General features: G+C 41.2%; 1 protein-coding gene across 3 annotated transcripts in view; it reads left to right on the forward strand.

Annotated features, from left to right (window-relative positions):
- Nucleotides 1-10,823, forward strand: part of POLH (DNA polymerase eta) — a 40,412-nt gene extending 29,589 nt beyond the window's left edge. For all 3 annotated transcript variants that reach the window (XM_012804707.2, XM_023512947.1, XM_012804708.2), the window contains 3 exons: nucleotides 1,571-1,636; nucleotides 7,450-7,619; nucleotides 9,873-10,823. In XM_012804707.2, the coding sequence (XP_012660161.1) occupies nucleotides 1,571-1,636; nucleotides 7,450-7,619; nucleotides 9,873-10,761 (1,125 nt within the window). In that variant the 3' untranslated portion in view covers nucleotides 10,762-10,823. The remainder of the gene's footprint in view (nucleotides 1-1,570; nucleotides 1,637-7,449; nucleotides 7,620-9,872) is intronic.
- Nucleotides 10,824-12,651: the final 1,828 nt, after the last annotated feature.

Raw genomic sequence — 12,651 nt, forward strand, 5'->3', positions numbered from 1 at the left:
AAAAAAAAAAAAAAAGAATACTTCTTCAGGTCTGGGTGAGATGGCTCATGCCTGTAATCCCAGCACTTGGGCAGTTGAGGCAGGTAGATTGCCTGAGCTCACAGGTTTAAGACCATTCTGAGCCAGAGACCTCATCTATAAAAATAACCTGGCATTGTGGTAGGTGCCTATAGTCCCCAGCAACTTGGGAGGCTAAGACAAAAGAATTACTTAAGCCCAGGAGTTTGAGGCTGCTGTAAGCTATGACTCCATGGCACTGTACCAAGGGTGATGAAGTGAGACTCTGTCTCAAAAAACATAAAAAATAAAAATAAGAGAGAAGCTCGGTGCCCATAGCTCAGTGGTTACGATGCCAGCCACACACTGGGGCTGGCGGGTTCAAGCCCGGCATGGGCCTGCTAAACAACAATGACAAATAACTACAATTAAAAAAATAGCTGGACACTGTGGCGGGTGCCTGTAGTCCCAGCTACATGGGAGGCTGAGGCAAGAGAATTGCTTAAGCCCAAGAGTTCGAAGTTGCTATGAGCTGCTGTGATGCCACGGCACTCTACCAAGGGCAACATAGTGAGACTCTGTCTCAAAAAAAAAAAAAAAGAGAGAGTAAGAACACTGCTTTTTTTAAAGGAGTTAATGGGTAGACTTTGGTAGCTGAGGAAGGTTTAATAGATTAGATGGGAGCTTTATACTATAAAGTATGAAGAGAACAGAAGTTCCTTTGTAGAAAATTGACTAGTTTAACTTGTGATTTATCACATTTTTTCCTTTCTCCCATCTAAAAAAAAATAAAATGGAACTGAGTGAAATTAAAAATGGAATTTCTTTTTCTTTTTTTGAGACAGAGCCTCAAGCTGTCCCCCTGAGTGCTGTGGCATCACAGCTTACAGCAACCTCCAACTCCTGGGCTCAAGCAAGTCTCCTGCCTCCCCCTCCCAAGTAGCTAGGACTACAGGCACCCACCACAACGCCTGTCTATTTTTTTTGGTTGCAGCCATCATTGTTGTTTGGTGGGCCCAGGCTGGATTCAAACCCGCCACCTTAGGTGTATGTGGCTGGCTCCTTAGCCACTTGAGCCACAGGCACCGAGCTATGAAAATGGAATTTCTTGGAGTTTTAATAAGTAGAAACTTGGAAAGCCTAGGATATTATGCCTCCTCAAGTTTGGGTCTTTAGGCTTGGGAAACTTTGGTGCACAATTGTTTTGGGGAGAGAATTGAACAGTCCACTCTCCAGTTTTATTAATATAATGGACCTAGGCTCAGCTTCTGTAGTTCAGCAGCTAGGGCACCAGCCACATACACTGGAGCTGACAGGTTCAAATCCATCCTGGGCCTGCCAAACAACAACTACAACCAAAAAATAGCTGGGCATTGTGGTGGGTGCCTGTAGTCCCAGCTACTTGGGAGGCTGAGGCAAGAGAATCACTTAAGCCCAAGAATTTGAGGTTACTGTGAACTGTGACGCACTCTACCAACGGTGACATAGTGAGACTCTGTCTCAAAAAAAAAAATATATATATAATAGACCTAAAGTATTTAAATGAAAAATTAATGTCTCAATACTTTTTTAGGTACAATGGTGGCTTTTGCAGTTGGCCCAGGAACTAGAGGAGAGACTGACCAAAGACCGAAATGATGTAAGATTTTCTTTCTTTCTTCCTGGAGTGGGCTTTGGAATTTAAATATCAGCCGTTCTTTATGGAGTAAGAACAAAGATAAAAAAAGATATCAGGCTAGGAAAATTTAAGAAATCTTTTGTCTTCTTTCAACACAGGCCCATAAAACTCAACATAATCTTTGAAAGCTTGGCTTTATGAACATAAGACCTAACTCTGCCCCTCTCCCTCTTACTGTTTCTTTTCTTTCTTTCTTTCTTTTTTTTAGAGACAGAGTCTCACTTTGTCACCCTTGGTAAAGCGCTGTGGCATCATACCTCACAGCAACCTTCAGCTCTTGGGCTTAGGCGATTCTCTTGCCTCAGCCTCCTGAGTAGCTGGGACCACAGGTGCCCACCACAACACCCAGTTTTTTTTTGTTGCAGTTTGGCCAGGGTGGGTTTGAACCTGCCACCATTGGTATATGGGGCCGGCACCCTACTCACTGAGCCACAGGTGCCGCCACATTTTGGATTTCTTATTTAACTCCTCTTGCAACCCTGATTATACTATAGTCCTTTATCAGTGTATATAGGCATTGAGCAGAACATTGAGAGAGTAGACTGTGAATTATTAGGCTTAATGTTTAGTCCATATAACAATGGAATGGCAGTTTTAAATAAGTTTTACTGTGTATATTTGATGTTTACACCATGATGTTATAGGATACTTATAGATAGTAAAATGTTACTCTAGCTTAGCAAATTAACATATCATCTCACATACTTTATTGACAAGACAAGCTAAATTGTTCATTAGTTTTCTTGACTTTGTCATCTTACATACCTACTACTTTGTATCCTTTGACTATATCTCCCCATTTTCTTCCCCTTTCCCCTATTCCTGGTAATCAGTTTTATTCTCTATCTTTGTGTATTTGATTTTTTTTTAAAACATTTCTGAATATCTTTTTTCTTTCTTTTTTTTTGTGGAGACAGAGTCTCACTTTATCGCCCACAGTAGTACTGTGGCGTCACAGCTCACAGCAACCTCCAACTCCGGGGCTTAGGCAATTCCCTTGCTTCAGCCTCCCGAGTAGCTGAGACTACAGGCGCCCACCACAATACCCAGCTATTTTTTTGTTGCAGTTTGGCTGGGGCTGAGTTTGAACCTGCCACCCTTGGTATATGAGGCATCCTGCCTACTGAGCCACAGGTGCCGCCCTGAACATCTTTTTTCTAATGTTACTGATTTCTTTAGTCTAGGGCTAGTGGCAATTTTAAAGACAGACTTAAGTCAAATATTAGACATCTAATGATTAGTTTCTTTCTCTTCTACTTTTCATCAACTTTATGCTTTACACGCCATAAAAATCACCCACTTAAAGCATATAGTTCAGTGGTTTTAGTGTATTCCAGAGTTGTACAACTATTCTACAATAAAATTTTAGAATATTCTCATCACCCCAAAAAGAAATCCTGTACCAGGCAACACCTGTGGCTCAGTGAGTAGGGCACTGGTCCCATATACCCAGGGTCGCGGGTTTGAACCTGGCCCTAGCCAAACTGCAACAGCAACAACAAAAATAGCCAGGCATTGTGGTGGGTGCCTGTAGTTCCAGCTACTCAGGAGGCTGAGGCAAGAGAATTGCCTAAGCCCAAGAGCTGGAGGTTGCTGTGAGCTGTGATGCCACGGCACTCTACCAAGGGTGACAAAGTAAGACTCTGTCTCTTAAAAAAAAAAAATGAAAGAAAGAAAGAAGAAATGCTGTACCTATTAGCAGTCACTCCCTATTTCTCTCCTACTTACCCGCACCCCTAGGTAACCATTAGTTTGCTTTCTGCTTTTATGTACTTATTATTCTGGACACTTCCTATAAATGGAATGGAATCAAAATACGTGGCCTTTTGTGACTGGCTTGAAACCTTTCACTTAGTATAATGTTTCAAAGGTTCCCCCATATTGTTGCATGTATCAGTACCTCATTCCTTTTTATGACTAGGCAATATTCTAGGATATATCGTATGATATATCATATTTACATTAAATAGACATTTGAGTTGTTTCACTTTTTGGCTGCTATGAACACGTGCAAGATTTTGTGTAGACATATGTTTTTATTTCTCTTCAGTATATACCTAAGATATAATTGCTGGGTTATATGGTAACTCTGTTTAGCATTTTGAGGAACTGCCAGACTATTTTTCACATGGCTTCATCATTTTATAATCCTACCATCAGTGTAAGAGAGTTCTAGTTTTTCTACATCCTTGCTATTGTCATTTTAAAGTTTATCCATTCTAATGGGTGTGAACTGGTATCTTTGCGGTTTGATTTGCATTTGGTGAAAGCTAATCATCTTTTTATGTGCTTGGAGAAATGTTTTTGAGAACTTTTTCCGAATTAAGCTGTCTCTTTTTTTTTTTTTTTTTTTGAGACAGAATCTCACTATATGTCACTCTTGGTAGAGTGCTATGGTGTCACAGCTCACAGTAAACCACAGACTCTTGGCTGAAGTAATTCTCTTGCCTCAGCCTCCCAAGCAGCTGGAACTACAGGTGCATGCCACAATGCCAAACTATTTTTTTGTTGTAGTTGTCATTGTTTAGCAGGCCCAGGCTGGGTTCGAACCCGCCAGCCCTGGTGTATGTGTCCAGTGCCTTAACCATTGAGCTGCGGACGCCACACCGGCTGTCTCTTTATTATTGTAGTATAAGAGTTCTTTATACAATCTGAATACAAGTCCCTTGTCAGTTATGTAATTTGGAAATATTTTCCTCCATGCCATGTGTTTTTGTTTCCTAATGGTGTTATTTGATGTATGGTCTCCTTTTGAAACATCTTAGCATTCTGCAAGTCAACTGTATACTGTTAGGAATAGTCCAATACTACTTCTTTGCTCCCTTTTAGGTGGAATTGGTGGTGAACGTTTATTTCTTTGATAGACAACAAAGAGAGGGGGATTGACCCAAGCTGTGTTATTGGCCCATTCAACTTTGCCCACTAGGTGGCACTTGGTTGTCATCCCTTTATAAGCTCCTGAGGTTTTTCTTCCTACCTTGTATCTAGTGTGACACAGTGAGGAATCCTTGAAAATTAATCTTGTCTTTAAGTTTGAAGGGACTTTATGGCCAAAAAGAATTAGAGACATAGCAACCTGTCACTTCACTTTTTAAAATATTCTATTCAGTGGCTTCCTTTCACACTTAAATCATATTAAGGATTTCCTTTTTTTTTTTTTTTTTAAATTCTATAAAGCCAAATATGATGTGGTCTGTGGCTACTTCTCTGACTTTATCTCCTGTCTTCTCCCCCTCACTTATTCTAGTCTCTATTCCATTGGCCTTCTTCCCTTTTATCTCATATGCCCAGTAAGCTCTCACCTTAGCACCTTTTCACTTGCTGTACCTTTGTTGTGGAGCCTCTTTGCTCATGCATTCTTTCTCTTTCTTTTTTTCTTTGTCTTTCTTTTATTTCTTTTCTTTCTTTCTTTCTCTTTCTCTCTTTCGCATATATTCTTTTTTTTTTCTTTTTTTTGCTTGTACAAAAGGTTTTATTGGTGGCGGAGGGAGACTGCAGAGCAGCACCAAGGAGGAGAGAAAAGAGGGGAGAGAGATAAGGAGAGAGTAGGAAGGAGGAGAGAGAGAGTAGAGAGGAGCAAGGAGGAAGAGAAGGGAAAAGAGAGTGAGCAGAGAAGGAAGGCAGAGGGAGGCGGAAGAGAGAGAGGTCACATATATTCTTAAAATTTGCTTCCTCACTTTAGTAAAATCTCTGCTCAAATTCCACCTTCTCCAAGAGACCTTCCCTAGTTATCCTATCACATCAGGAGCTTCCATCAGTGTTTGCCTTACTCTGCTTTTATTTTCATAGCACTCATCTGCATAGTCATTTCTATTAACATGTCCGCTTGTTGTTTTAGCTCTAGCTCCTATTACAACATAAGGTCCATGAGGGCCTAGACTTTACTTGGTTCTTTTTTGGCATCTTTAGGCACTATCTGGACATACATAATAGTCGGTTACAGCTGAATGATTTTAGCCAATAAGGACTCTTTTGTAATTGACAATTTTTATGCCCCCAAGATAAATCTGTACAACTGTATTTTTGCCCAGAAAAAATAGTTCCTGCTCTCAGCTGTCTTGTCTTAGGGATATTTCTTCTCACTTTGTTTCTTTGTTTTTGAGACAGAGTCTCATTTAGTTGCCCTCAGTAGAGTGCCATGGCATCATAGCTCACAATAACCTCAAACTCTTAGGCTCAAGTGATCCTCTGGCCTCAGCCTCCCAAGTAAGTAGCTGGGACTTACTGGCTAGTTTTTCTATTTGTGGTAGAGATAGGGTCTTACTCTTGCTTAGGCTGGTCTGGAACTCCTGAGCTCAAGCACTCTACCTGCATTGGCCTCCCAGAGTGCTAGGATTACAGGTGTGAGCCACCACACCTGGCCTCTTCTCCCTAACTTCTTTTGATTTTGACGGGGAATCTATGCTTGATCTTTATTTCTCAGTGTGCTGAGCATCAACAGTATTCAGATACTTAGACTTTACTGAAGTGAGTCAATGATCTTGCTTTCTAAAGGCAGGCTTACTATACTTTATCTTTTCTAGATGGGTTGTAAGGAGGAAGTGCTGGTGAAAACTTCTGCAGTAATTAAACATAAGAGCATCAGGGCAGAAAAAAGACTAGACTGAAGACTGTCAGATCCACTACTTAGTCTAGACATACTAGGTTTCAGTCACTTGCCTAAACCCTTCCTTTCTTCACAAAGCAGGATATAGTATTTATAGGTATTTGTTATAATCTTCCTGCTTGGATGCCATGAAAAACATTCAAGGAAGTTTTATTTTCATTTATTCTCTCTTATTCCCATCACCTAGCAAAATATGTTAAATTCGGTAATATCCCATCACCTAAATTACATCTTCTCTACTTTTATTTTTTTGAGACAGCGTCTCAAGCTGTCGTCCTGGGTAGAGTGCCATGGTGTCACAGTTCACAGCAACCTCAAACTCTTGAGTGTAAGGAATTCTCTTGCCTCAGCCTCCTAAGTAGCTGAGACTACAGGCACCTGCCACAATGCCTGGCTATTTTTGTTGTTGTTGTTGTTGTTGTTGTTGTAGTTGCCATTGTTGTTTGGCAAACCCTGGCTGGGTTTTAACCCGCCAGCCCTGGTTGGCTGGTGCTCTAGCTGCTGAGCTACAGGTGCCAAATCTTCTCTACTTTTTTGTGTGTGTTTTGAGACAGAGTCTCACTTTGTACCCTTGGTAGAGTGCTATGACATCATAGCTCACAGCAACCTCAAACTCTTGGGCTCAAGCAACCTTTTGTCTTAGCCTTCCAAGTAGCTGAGACTATAGGCACCTGCCACAATGCCTGGCTATTTTTAGGGACAGGGTCTCACTCTTTCTTGTTCAGGCTGGTCTCAAACGCCTGAGCTCAAGCAATCCACTCGTCTCAGCTTCCCAGAGTACAAGAATTACAGGTGTGAGCCACTGTGCTTGACCTTCTCTGACTACTTTTTACATACAGAAATAACATAAACTTTTTTTGTGGAACTATATAATCAGATTTTTATTCAGAAAATGTGATTCTATAGTATAGTATACTATTAGCATCCCTAATAGTACCTAATCCAGTATCCTGTGCATAATAGATACTCATTATATATTTGTAGCTTATGGTATAAACAGTCTCATTGTTTGCTTATTGATACTATGTTCTTGAATTAGAAGCTTAGTGTTTCCAAATCATTCTGTCACCCTGGTTCTTTTAATTTCCTTTCCTGTATTTTGAGTATATAGAATCTAGATGCTCCTAGAACTTTATTCTTGTCTCAATCTTTTCTTTCTCCCTCACAGAATGACAGGGTGGCCACCCAGTTGACTGTGAGCATTCGTGTGCAAGGAGACAAACGTCTCAGCAGCCTTCGCCGCTGCTGTGCCCTTAGCCGCTATGATGCTTACAAGATGAGCCATGATGCATTTGCTGTTATCAAGAATTGTAATACTTCTGGAATCCAGACTGAATGGTGAGTTTTTTTTTTTTTTTTCTAGCTCATCTTCTTAGACTTATGCCCTGTCTTAGCTCTAAAATTAGTGGGAGTCCATGCTATTCCAGCAGGGTTAGGCTCTTTCTGAGTGAGACTAGCAGCATTTATTACAGAGGAGAATGGTAATACTAAGGGAGAAAACACAGTAGAAACCCAGCTGTAGCTTCTTCGCCTACATTTGGTACATTATGGTTCCCAGGGGTAGGTTAGAAGGCAAAGTGAACTAATATTATCTCTGTCTTTATCAGCTTACTAAAGTCAGGGAAATGACCAACTGCACTTGGAGAACAGCTCAGGTTTCAAGAATGTATTTGGGAACTTCTCTTTCAACTATTGACTATTCTATTTTAAAAGCATCTTTCTTGATTATGAAAGTAACCTATATTCATTGATAATCTCTAACATCCCAACTCAGTTACAAGCTCCATTGGTATTATACCAAATGTCACATTCATTAATAAGCTTCACTTCTGTTGATCACGAAATATAAGCCTCTTTTTGTTGGAGGATGTTCATTTTCTGTCCAGATATTAATGACTTCTGGGATTGGAATCCTTTAATTACTTATTTAATGTAGCCTGCTGCTACATTTTAAAAAAAGTATTTCAAATTCACAACAGAAATATAATTATGAGAGAAAGATAAGTTGGTTATTCACTTACAGATGTATAAAAAAAAGGCTTGACCACCTAAGTTATTGCTTATCTAAATATTTTGGCACTGCTATTATACATACAAACCTATGATATGATTTCTCCAAAATTGGAGTCTTTTTTCTTTACTTGGAATAATTTACTTAACTTGTATTTCCTGATAATATTTATTTTCAAATATTGTACAGTTTCATAGAACCAAATGATAATTGTGTACTAGGTTCTTATGAAACCTTATTTGAAAACTTATAAATTGATGAACTAACTATAACAAGTACTACTCACCAATAGTGTGAAATTTATTGACCAAGAAGCATCACAATTATCTGATTACAAGGATGTCCCAAAGTATAAGACCCAAGGCTAGTGGGATACTTTCATAATTACTTTAAAATAGCATTTAGGCTTTTCCTCATTTGAGGAACTAATCTCTATCTAAAAGCATGTTTCATCTTTAATTCAGCTTACGAAAATGTGAGTGATTAGACATAATGAGGAACTTTATGACTGGAATTTCTAGCAGTGTTTCTGAGACTGGAATTGGTAACTAAAAGCTGTTGTGAATGAAATTCCAGAATGGAGCCAGGCACGGTGGCTCAGGCCTGTAATCCTAGCACTCTGGGAGGCTGAGGTGGGTGGATTGCCTGAACTCACAAGTTCTAGACCAGCCTGAGCCAGAATGAGACCCTTGTCTCTAAAAATAGCTGGGCGTTGTGGCGGGTGCCTGTAGTCCTAGCTACTTGGGAGGCTGAGGCAAGAAAATTGCTTAAGCTCAAGAGTTTGAGGTTGCTGTGAGCTAAGATGCCATGGTACTCAACAAGGGTGACAAAGTGAGACTCTTGTCTCAAAAAAAAAAAAAAATTGCAGAATGGAAAGTCTGTCTGAGTTAGGGTCAGGTAGTGTCCTGTTTAAAAACACAAGAGAATGGGCTTGGTGCCTGTGGCTAAGTGGTAGGTGCCAGCCACAGACACCTAAGGTGGTGGGTTCAAATCTATCCCAGGCCCACCAAACAACAATGATGGCTGCAACCAAAAAATAGCTAGGCGTGGTGGCAGGCACCTGTGGTCCCAGCTACTTGGGAGGCTGAGGCAGGAGACTCACTTGAGCCCAGGAGTTGGAGGTTGCTGTGAGCTGTGATGCCACAGCACTCTACCGAGGGGGACAGCTTGAGGCTCTGTCTCAAACAAAAAAAACAAGAGAATGGCTAAGAGAGTTTTTTCCAAGTCTTTCTGATCTAAATGTTCTAAAGCTTTTCTGTTGTCCTCAATAAAATTTCTTGCCCCAACCCTGAATTATGGCAGTTCTATAGTGGTATCTTATAAAAACACTAGCTGTCTGGAAGTAGGTGTTCACCAGGTCGGTAGTTCTCAAGATGCAACATCAATTGTTAAAAATTCAAATTCTCAGTTCTTCCCAGGTCTATTAATTTGATACATGTTAAACTTTGAGAATGACTACAGTAAGGAATGATTTCTTCTTGTGGCACAATCAGAATCCCAGGCATTTATGAACTGAATCTTTCCTAAGCTCTGAAATAGTGACCTATGCCAACCTTCTTGTTCTTTTACTTTCCGTACAGGTCCCCTCCTCTCACAATGCTTTTCCTCTGTGCTACCAAATTCTCTGCCTCTGCCCCTTCATCTTGCACAGACATCACCGTCTTCTTGAGCAGTGACCCCAGTTCTCTTCCAAAGGTGCCAGTTACCAGTTCAGAAGCTAAGACCCAGGCAAGTGACCCAGGGGTGACAGCCCCTAAGAAAGCAACCACTTCTCTGGAATCATTCTTCCAAAAAGTTACAGAAAAGCAGAAAGTCAAAGAAGCTTCACTTTCATCTTTTACTGCTACCACTCAGGCCCTCACAAGCAATTCACCATCCAAGTTATCACCTTTTCAAACCAGTCAAACTATAGGAACTGAGTCTTTCTTTAAGCAGAAAAGTCTGCTTCTAAAACAGAAGCACCTTAATTCTTCAGTTCCTTTCCCTCCACAAAATCCCTGGCCTAACTCTGAAGGGTTAACAAATAATGTTCCAACAGAGAATCCAAATTGTGCCCCTGTTTGTGAAGGAGTGTTGAAGCTAGAATTCTGTAAAGCAACTCCTGCAGTGGTGGAATTGACCCAGGACAGCCCAAGCATGCTTGCTTCTTCAGTTTCCAAGTCTGCTCTCGGCGTAGCTGAGAAGGCAACTACCAGTTCAAGTCTTCTAGCTGCTGAGGACCAGGTGCCCTGTGAGAAGTGTGGCTCCCTGGTACCAGTATGGGAGATGCCAGAACACATGGATTACCACTTTGCATTAGAGTTGCAGAAATCCTTTTTGCAGCCCCAGTCCTCAAATCCCCATGTTGTAACTGCCTCGTCTCCTCAAGGCAAAAGAAATCCCAAGAGCCCTTTGGCCTCCGGTAATAAACGCCCAAGGCCTGAGGGCATGCAGACATTGGAATCATTTTTTAAGCCATTAACACATTAGTGCTGCCCTCAGGCTTGCTATGGGATTGTAATTTTTTTTTTTTTTTGAGACAGCATCTCCCTATGTCACCCTCTATGGACTGCGGTGACATCATAGCTCACAGCAACCTCAAACCCTTGGGCTTAAGCAATTCTCTTGCCTCAGCCTCCCAAGTAGCTGGACTATAGGCACCCACCATGGGATTGTAATATTTTATCTGTAAACTTGAGAAATGGATTATGTTCCCTTCTCAGAGAAATCCATAATTTTATGAAATTTTTAATACAAAAAATAATTGTTAGGTGCTGGGTTAAGGTTCCCATCTCTTCATTGCCATGGATTCTAATCCCATTGCTGATAGAGATGTAAAAATTCATCTTCCCATCAAGTTTTTAATCTTTAGGGTTTGAGGAGGTACTATCATATAGTAAAAAGTGTATGGGCCTTGAAGCCTAGAAGACTGGTTCCAAACCTATAGCCTCTTATTTCAGTGATGACTTTGAGTAAATCACTTTCTTCATTTCCTTATCTATAAATGAGATAATACCTTACAGATTATTAAAGATTAAAAAATAACATATTTAAAGTACCTAACTTTAGCCAGGTGTTGTGGCGGGCGTCTGTAGTCCTAGCTTCTTGGGAGGTTGAGGCAAGGGAATCGCTAAGCCCAGGAGTTAGAGGTTGCTGTGAGCTGTGTGACACCACGGTACTCTACCGAGGGAGATAAAGTGAGACTCTGTCTCTAAAAATAAATAAATAAATAAATAAAGTACCTAACTTAAAGTTGGCACAGAGAAGGAACTGAGTTAAAAAAAAAACTTCCCTAGCTTGGTGACAGGGGCAGTTCAGATAATGCCTTAATCAGAATTCTATATTTTCATTTGGAGAACATGAGGTGAAAAATCACTAAAAGTAGGCTGGGCATGGTGGCTCATGCCTATAATCCTAGCACTCTGGGAGGCCGAGGCAGGTGGATTGCCTGAGCTCACTGATTCGAGACCAGCCTGAGCCACAGCGAGCCTCCATCTCTAGAAAAATAGCCTGGTATTGTATGGGCACCTGTAGTCCCAGCTACTGGGGAGGCAGAGGCAAGAGAATTCCTTGAGCCCAAGAGTTTGAGGTTGCTGTGAGCTGTGATGCCACGGCACTCTACCAAAGGTGATAAAGTGAGACTCTGTTTCAAAAACAAAAAAGAATCCCTAAAAGTGCTATAGTAAGTTAGTGTAGAGTAGGCTCTGTACATAAAAACTACTCAATAAACACTGAATCTCATATAGGTAAACCCTATTATAGCCTCAGTTCTAGCCACTGGCTAGCCATTCTTTTTCTGCATTTTGCTCTAACACGTTAACAGTGCCACTGGCCAGTTGTTTGCATTGGGTAAGTCATAATCAAAAGTAGATCATCTCTTGGCTCAGCTTCCATTGCATAGTGGTTATGGCACCAGCCACATACAACCAGGCTGGTGGGTTTGAACCAGGCCCAGGCAAGCTAAACAACGACAACTACAACAAAAAAATAGCTGGATGTTGTGGCATGTGCCTATAGTCCCAGCTACATGGGAGGCTGAGGCAAGAGAATCGCTTAAGCCCAAGAGTTTGAGGTTGCTGTGACCTGTGATGCCACGGCACTCTTCGGAGGGTGATGTAGTGAGACTCGTCTCAAAAAAAAAAAAAAAAAAAAAAGACCATCTCTAGAACCTTGCTACTCTGGGTGTGATCTGAGGAAGCTCTCACCACTCCTACTGAATCCAAATCTGCATATTAACAAGATTCCGGGCTTGGCACCTGTGGCTCAAGTGGCTAAGGCGCCAGCCCCATACAGGTGGCAGGTTCGAATCCAGCCCGGGCCCACGAAACAACAATGACGGCTGCAACCAAAAAATAGCTGGGTGTTGTGGCGGGCGCCTGT

Source organism: Otolemur garnettii, unplaced genomic scaffold (assembly GCF_000181295.1).
Source record: "Otolemur garnettii isolate 467f Iridium unplaced genomic scaffold, OtoGar3 scaffold00031, whole genome shotgun sequence".
Classification (NCBI taxonomy): Eukaryota; Metazoa; Chordata; class Mammalia; order Primates; family Galagidae; genus Otolemur; species Otolemur garnettii.